This window comes from Vespula vulgaris, chromosome 25, assembly GCF_905475345.1.
Source record: "Vespula vulgaris chromosome 25, iyVesVulg1.1, whole genome shotgun sequence".
In the NCBI taxonomy this organism is placed as follows: domain Eukaryota; kingdom Metazoa; phylum Arthropoda; class Insecta; order Hymenoptera; family Vespidae; genus Vespula; species Vespula vulgaris.
Window position 1 is genome coordinate 1,669,390 of NC_066610.1, and position 9,496 is coordinate 1,678,885.

General features: G+C 32.4%; 2 protein-coding genes across 9 annotated transcripts in view; one reads left to right on the forward strand and one right to left on the reverse strand.

The window, feature by feature from the left end:
* The window catches only part of LOC127072341 (protein Fe65 homolog), a 141,108-nt gene that overhangs the window by 124,127 nt on the left and 7,485 nt on the right, over nucleotides 1–9,496 (reverse strand). The window lies entirely within an intron of this gene.
* Nucleotides 43–2,394, forward strand: LOC127072353 (cytochrome P450 6a2-like). Its single transcript, XM_051012743.1, has one exon. The coding sequence runs from the start codon at nucleotides 371–373 to the stop codon at nucleotides 1,877–1,879; it is 1,509 nt and encodes a 502-aa protein (XP_050868700.1). The 5' UTR covers nucleotides 43–370; the 3' UTR covers nucleotides 1,880–2,394.

The following is a 9,496-nucleotide window of genomic DNA, read 5'->3' on the forward strand; positions in this document are numbered from 1 at the left end:
CTCCTCTCTCTCTCTCTCTCTCTCTCTCTCTCCCCCTCTTTCTATCCATTTATCTTCATCTTCTTTTTTGTCCAATTATAGATCACTGTAAACGTCCACTAACAAAGATAACTACTGAACGAGACTACGTCTTCACTTATCAAAGCAACACTAAACGCCCACCAACACGTTATCTATCGTTCACGTAGTTAATGTCGAACAGTATCACACGAAATTGCGACGCGGAAAGTTCCCTCAAACATCTGCTCGCGAAACATAGTACTCGAGCGTTTTAATGGTGAGATTAAGTTCAACATCACCAGTTATCTTCAACTTCATTTGGAGAACGAATAATTGATTAATAGAACAAAAAAAAAGGAAAAAAAAAACCATGAGTTCCTTATTCTTCGTACTCCTACTGTGCGGAATATTTGCACTGTACATTTATTGGCGCAAGATATATAGTTATTGGAATAGACAAGGTATACCGGAGGTACCGTATTCCTTACCAATCGTTGGTAATCTGTGGCCATTGTTATTAATGCAAAAAAATTTAGCGCAATTGGTAGGGAGTTGGTACGACAGTTACAAGAACGCAAGTATGATTGGTTATTACGAGGGTACAACACCAGGATTGTTAATACGTGATCCTGAACTAGTTAAGACGGTACTGCAAACGAGTTTCTCGGATTTTCACGAGAACGCAATAAAAGTAGACAAGGACATAGATCCGTTGGTTGCAAAGAATCCATTTTTCTTGAAAGGCGAGGAATGGTTGGTAGGTAGGAAAAGATTGACCTATGCGTTCTCGAGCATGCGATTGAAAATATTGTCGGAGACCGTACGCAAAGTCTGCGAGAAGTTCGACGATTATTTGTACAAGAAGATCGAGGAGGATCAAAGGATCGAATTCGAGACTAAGGATCTATTCAGTAGATTTACAGGCGAGGTTGTCGCCAACGCAGGATTCGGTATCGAAGGATTTTGTTTTGAGGATAATTACAATCCGCAATCGTTTCACGAGATGGGTAAGAAGATATTCAAGACTACCTGGTTTCTCGATACATTGCAATCAATGATATTCTTCCTGCCGATTCTAAACGATTATTTAAAAATACCATTTCTACCGAAAGAAATTGATCATTTCTTTAGAACTATCGTTAAACAGATAATAGAAAAGAGACGGGAGGAGACCGAAAAACGTAACGATTTCTTTCAATTAATGGTCGACCTTGAAAAAAGCGAGGGTCAGAAGTTCGACGAGGAATCATTGGCGGCACATGCACTTTCGTTCTTCGTCGATGGTTACGAAACATCATCGGCGACCTTGAGCTTCATTTGCTTCGAATTGTCCGTACATTGCGACATACAAGAAAAACTGAGGAAAGAGATTGGAGATGTACTGGCTAAACATCAAGGAGAGATTACTTACGATTCCTTGAAAGAGATGACGTATTTGGAACAAGTGATTAGCGAGTCACAGAGATTGAATACATTGTTAGACATAATGGGAAAAATCTGTACCAATAACATTGAATTGAAAGGTAACGACGGTCTAACTTGTACAGTGGAAACAGGTACTAAAATATTTATACCGACTCGTTCGCTTCAAAGAGATCCTAAATATTGGAGCAATCCGGAAGCGTTTGATCCAGATCGATGGACTGAAGAAAGAAAATTCGCAACGACTAAATATTCCTTTTTACCATTCGGTGAAGGTCCAAGAATTTGTGTTGGCCTTAGGATGGCATTGTTACAGATCAAAGCTGCCATTGCGACCCTGTTAATGAAATACAGAGTAGAACGAAATCCAAGGACATCTTACCCAGTTAAAATCGGCGTTTCGGGTATACTGTCGACACCTATCGACGGACTCTGGGTTTATCTGAAACGTCTGTGAAGTAAATCCAAACTAAAACCGCAGAAGAAATTTCCAATCAAACGCCATTTGATTCAAGGCAATCCATACGTAACTAGAATGCTACCAGGACCCATCCAGGACACAATCTAAATGCAATCGAGTTGCTACCAGAACATTTTCCAAATCCAACCAGTTATACTCAGTTATATAATTTTTTAATTTTATCAGCGATATATTAAAAGGAGAAAACGTTATCTCTGTTTTTTTTTGTTCAGTAATGATTAGATAAAAAATAATAATTTCATAATTTACTAGTTTCTGTTTAGTCATAGATCCAATAAAATATCCACAATTCCAAATAAAATAGCGTGCTAGTTAAGAGTTGACGAAAAAAAATACTCGAGAGCTACGGATTGCAAAATTGTTGCGATAGCGTTTTTTCAACGAATGAAAAATGTATTCTTAATTATTATTTTTTGTAAAATTTTTGTACGCGCTTTCTACATTGATAAATTGTAAATAAATAAATAAATATAAAGATATATATACATATATATATATATTTACGATAATAATTTCTTATGCAATAATGTTGATACTAATTATTAACTCTTTGATTATTTCCTGATATCAACGAATTCTTTTTTCATTTCTTATTGTGTTTTTTTTTTATATATAACGTTATCATTATAATATTTTATTATTATTATTATTATTATTATTATCATTATTATCATTTTTGATATCGAAGTAAGTATAGATAATATCGAATGACACAAAGAGAGAGAGAGAGAGAAAGAATGAGATAGAGAATTGAAGATAAAGAAGACATTCTAATACTACGAATGTATTCCAACGGATTGCTTGAGTGGTTTCTCATGTTCAACATAGTCACGTATAGACAGTCACGTTCAGATATTACATACACACGTACACCTTCTATATTTCATAAGATTTCCTTCGTGCAATACAGGAACCAGTCCAGGTACAAGGACTATAGCAAACAATATATTAGAGTCCTCAAAGCCGGTCCTTTCTTATCTTTCTTTTTTTACAAAAACCTGCGGAATGACATACAACCCAAACCCAACCTAAATTCAACCTAGTTGACGAGAAAAAACAAAGAGAAACGAAGGACAATTTGTCCAGATGACAAAAACAAAGAGAGATTAAAAGTCAAGTGAAAATGTTCGGTTTCACTTTTTGTGACATCAATGAATCTTATTAAAAATGAACGATGCCAAGATCTATCTAAATGCTCTAGATAATAATTCATGCGAAGTAAATAAAAAAATGAAAATAATCGATAGGATTTATATTCCTCATCATTTTCAACGTAAGTTGAAGATACTAGAGTCTAGTTTATGGATAAATCGAATTTCATTTCTTGGTTGGCGATCTTGTTGGACTTTGGAGAGATCGTATTGTCTGAATAAAATAAAGATCTGTACGTGTGTGTGTGTGTGTGTGTATATGTGAGAGAAAGAGAGAGGACTAGAGAATAAGATAGTGAAGGTGTTGAGGGAGAATGAAGGTGAGAAAAGGGAGTTTGGAGTCGTAGTGCATCTTTCTCTGATTTCCCGTGGGATGTCGATACTTCAAAAAGAGAAAGAAAGAGAAAGAGATGGATAGATAGATAGATAGATATATATATATATATATATATATATATGAAGAGAGAGAGAGATAAAGAGAGAACAGAGGAAAGAAGGAAGAGAGATAGTTGCAACGCATGTCTTCGAGAAGCATGATATATTTTATCGGGTTTCGAGAAGCTAGCATAATTCCAACCCCACGTTCTATCGGGGTTGTTATTCGAACCCCCGTGAGCTGAACGAAACAGTTGGGGAGGATCTCGACGAGGGATCAACAGGTACAGGACTATCCAGTCTCGTTCAACAACCTCCATAAATATTCTCTCTATATTTTAAAGACAAATTATTTTAATATTAACAAACACACATATATCTATATATATTGTATGTATATAATTTAAGATAATAAATTATTTACATATAACGAATAAATTGTGTACGTATCTGTATTTGATTTGGGTGTGTGTATATATATATATGTATGTATGTATGCTATATATGTGTGTGTGTGTGTGTGTGTGTGTATATGTGTATATATGTATGTATATAAATTTGATATTAATTAATTGCGATTAGATTAATCATTCAGTCACGATATAAAAATAATAATTATAAAAATAAAAACAAACTTATAATAACAAATGCAGCTAGTAATAATTAAATAATAATTCAGTGAAATATTATAATTAATTTAATTATAATTAATATTATTAAATTAATTAATATTGGAATTAAGGGATAAAAATACACTTGGTCGCGATTCGATAGAAATTCAATGAAAAGTAGATAAAAAAAATTCGATAAAAATTCAATAACAATAGAATCAGAATTCAGTCAATAATCTAAGTCATCACAACTCTGTAACAATTCAGAAACAAACTCAAAATCAAAAATGAAAATTCAGTTAGAATCGAAGTAAAATCCAAATTCAATCGAAACTAACATCAACGAAATTCAGTTGGATAGGAAAGTCAATAAAAATTCAGTAAAAATTCAGAAACAATCGAATCAGAATTCAGTTGATAAAATTCAGAAACAATGCAATCAGTATTCATTTAAGATTCAGTCACAGTCTCCAATCAAAATTCAATGACAATTCAATTACAAGTCCCATCAAAATTCAGTCAGAACGCAATAAATACAATTCAGTAAAAAATTCAATCAGAATCCAATCAAAATTCAATAAAAAGAGAAAAAAGAAAAAAAAAAGAAAAGAAAAGGAACTCAGTCATTATTCAGTAACAATTTCAGACAAGTGCAATCCAATCAGAATTCGATCACAATTCAGTAACGATTCAGAAACAATCCGATCGAGATTCAGTGACAAATTCCATCGCAAATTCTGACACTAACCAATCAAAAAAATCGAGTAAACCAAATAGAAAATTTGATATAATAATAAAAAAAAAAAAAAAAAACAAGATACTCGCTATTTATCTCTCTGTGTCCGCCATTTTAAATTAGTTTAATTAATTAATCCTGAAGAATACAAAGATCAAAATAAATAAACAACCATGAACATCCCATCGATCATAATAACGCACAAAATCCTATCAACCAACAAAAATCTTTACAAATGAATTTATCTATAATCCGACAACCTCTTTATTGCCATATCTTTCTCTTTACATCATCTTCTAGCCTCACCCCACCTAACCACCCCTTCTTTCTGTCTCTTTCTCTCTCTCTCTCTCTCTCTCTATCTATCTCATAAAGTTTTGTTCGTTAAATGAATCCCTAAATCACTCAGACACGATTTATTATCGTTATTACGCGTCGTCGCTGAACGGAGAGAAAAAGTGGACTTGAATGTAGAGCTAGGGGTAGGTGAGGGGTTGAAAATAGAAAAGAGAGAGAGAGAAAGAAGAAAAACGAGATTTGCGTCAGTGTTTACCGTGTTTCCCTTTGGGTATCATCCGTTGGTAGCACTGAATGCCACTATCTGCTTCACCCTCTTCACCCTTTGGTACTCACCCCTTTGCATCCCTTGTTTCCAATTCTCTCTATCTCTCTCTTTCTCTCTGTCTCTGTCTCTGTCTCTGTCTCTCTATTTATCGTACTCTCACACTCTCTCTCATGTCCATTTGCCTCTTCCATTTCTGTTCGATTCTAACCGGAAACTGACGTCATAAATTTTGTACGAGTTATATATAGTATAGGATATATAAATAAAATTTCATAACTTCGAATACCAACTTCCTAACCATTTCCGCTGTTTACGTCGCTATAACATACACACACGCACACACAAATATACACGCACGCGTATATGTATATATATATATATATATACATAGATAGATAAATAGATAGTTAGATAGATAGATAGATAAATGTGTACATATCTGTATAAATTGATTTTTGATGGATAATTCATCGATTAATTTCCATATTAACTTGATAATGTCCAAGACATATTGAATATTTCACATGTCACTATTATATATATAAACATTTAGATGTATCTGTTTGAAATTGGTCCAATCGATCGATGAATAATAATAATATCTGTTCTCTGTTAAGAACTCAGATTGATAAATGCGATAAATTTTGAGTTATCAGTATTCGTATGTAACGTGGCAATCAATTCCGAGAACAGTTCGGATAATTCTATCTTATTTCCACCTTATTGCGTTCCCTCGAACAACGATCTAATTATTTGGGGTATCGACTTGGTCCCTTTGTTGATACATTCTAGATGATTTGATATATGTCTAACGTTATTTCACAGCTGCGGAATACGATTCTATAAGTTTTAGAACGATTAATTAACTCTAAGATCATCTACGATAAATTTGTTCTTATCCAAATGGAATGGGTTTACGATGTAATTCGCTTGCGACTTAGGACCCGATTCATTTGAATCTTATATCGATTTATTTTACGGAGATTTTTTCGAAAAAAATTTCTTTGAATTTCGTTTTTGCTTTTAACGATGCAATACCGCAGAAATTTGTTTCCACTGTTCGCATATACGTTCATTACCTACAATTTACATTTTATCTATATATATATATATGTATATATTGATGAGGGATGTTATTGAAAACCTAATTAAATCAAAATCATACATAAATTCTGTTACATAATACATATATACTACGATACATGCAAATGTAATAAACGATGAATAAAGAAAACAAATACATCAAATTTAATCATCGATATGCTCCAATAAAATATCAGAAAATAATTAATCGCATTATTACGAAGAATCATTTTGAATTCGTTGTTAAAGTTCAGTAACCAATCAGTAATAAATCGTGACGTTAACATTCCTCTTTCTATCTCTCTCTGTCTCTCTCTTCTTGATGAAACAAGTTTATATAAATCACAGTGTGATAGAAAGAGCGAGATACACACACACAGACAATATATATATATATATATATACATATATATAACCTGAGGTATGTGTTACAAGCGTAAAATGTATTCCGATTGTGCGTTAGAGAATACAGTAACCTACACACATGTATACAAACATACGAATGTAATAGGTTCGAATATTCGAAACTGGCTGATGTTATATCAATAGAGAGAATAGAAAGAGAGAGAGAGAGAGGCCATACATTCTATTTCTCATTAAAAGAGAAACAATACGTAGGATGAATAAATCAAAGACACTGAAAATAACTATCCAGTGTACTCATCGTAACACAGTTACGATCGATACTTGGCTCAGGCGCAGAAAAGACCGAGAAAAATAACACGCGTGTGATCAACCGATACTCAATAAAATGAAAATCATTTCAAAAGAGAAAGATAGAAAGAAAGAAAGAAAGAAAAAAAATCTTTCAATTTAGAAGCTCTTCTATATATCTCCAAATCTATAATACTTAACCATAATAATAATAATAATAATAATAATAATAATAATAATAAGTGAACATATTGATCGACATTAGCATATAAAGTAAGGCCGCAGTAACTTTTACATGTCAAATATGTACATGTACGTGTGTACGTAGGTGTATCCATGAATACAAAAGAAACTCTTACATGTAAGAGATCAGCGTACAGATTTGGCAATGAGTAAAAGAGAGATAGAAACAGAGAAAGAGAGAGAGAAAGGGACGAGGAGAAGTCCCTGGTATCTTTACGACCTCTAGGGAACCTAAAGTGGTTTTATCCTTGTGTAGCTGTTGGACTCCCTTTATACTAAAGGGCATCTACCAATACAAACTTCCTTCGAGGTAAAGAAAGACACGCGAATGGGTACAACCAACACGTGTATTACTACGACCCCAGTTAGAATCCCCTCTTTCTCTCTCTCTCTCTCTCTCTTGCTCTTATATGTATGTATATATAGATATATTCTTGGAGATACTACAATCAAGATAGGCAAGTGACAAGGCACTGTCCTTGGAAAAGGATAGAATATTCTACACAATACAAGCCACAATATGGTACATACCATCGCTCTAGGGTTACAAAGGACACTTAAATTAGAATGAGTGAGGGTGAGAGAGAAAGAGAATATTTTAAATAACTTTTTAATGATTTATCCCTAACCTTATTGTACATACACTTTTTTGGGACAATATGGTGCACAGATATAACTCTGGGGTGGAAGGTATATACGAATTTGAATGAATTAGAGCGAGAGAGATAATCTTTTAATAATATTTACTATACTCCTCATTACGTTTTATTATTGTAATATTTTTTTTGGATATGATTATCATACACGATGCATAAACCCAATATGGTGCAAAATGAAGTAACTGTAGACTGGTAAATATATACGAATTTGAATGAGTTAGAGCGAGACGGATAATTTGTTAATAATATTAACTCGTACGGTATAATAATTTACTCTTCCTCATCATCTTTTACCGTCATAGTAATTTTAGGAATCGATTATCGTATGAAATAGATGACCCCAATATGTAGAAGGTATAACTGTGGGCTTGACTCATGAATTTGAATGAGTTGGAACGAATGAGAATATTTTTAATAAATTTTACTCATACCGCGATATAATTTATATACTTATACGTACATATATATATATTGTTTCTTTCTTTATTTTTTTATTTTTTCCAGTAAAAAACATATTCATAGATAAATAAGTTCAATCGTATATTCCAATGGATGTTAAAATCGATAGACGGTTCGTAGCTCTGATATAAACTAATTACGATTTTAATTACCTACGTACATATCTCGTTATGGGAACGAGCATGACAGACAGAGAGAGAGAGAGAGAGAGAGAGAGAGAGAGAGAGAGAGAGAGAGAGAGAGACAGAGAGACAGAGAGAAAGAGAGAGAGATAGAGAAAGTCAGATTAATATTTCAATTAAACCACAGGGGACAGAAATTTGCCGCGCTAATACGTTTTAAATAATTGAAAGGACACTTAGCATCGTACGTCAGTTCATTTCCCAAAAAAGATGGCGGTAATATCGACAGCTCAGGGAATCTAAACTAATCGATATATTCTCATTTTAGAGAAAACTACAAATCGGTTACACGCACACATAATGGAAGAAAAAATTTCCATAAAAAATATATATCTAAATGTATACGATTGTGTGATTTTTTTTTTAAGAAATTTCGATTTGATCCAAAAAAAAAAAAGAAAGAAATTAAAAGATTATTAAGATACAATTCAATATTCTTTTAAACTATAGTGGCCAGGCCAAAAGTTTTTAGATGATTTCAAAAGTCGATTATCCCGATTCGAAACTTTTTAAATTAATTTTCTTTCAAATCTATAAAAATCTTCAAAGTTTGCAGTTTAATAGTCTATAAAAATAATTATCTTGGAAAATTTCTAGTAAGAGTAATCGATTGTTAAAATCACCTAATTACTTTTGGTCCATCTAAAAAATTATGAATCATCTAATATATATATATATATATATATATATATATATATATATATATATATATATATATATATATATATAATATGTAACACATGTATATATAAATAAAAACAATTACAATATATTACAACAGAAATAAATTTATCTATACAATTTCTAACGATCTTCGAATTTGAAGAAGAAAAAAAGAAAAGAAAAGAAAAAAAAGGATCTTTTCAAAGTGATCT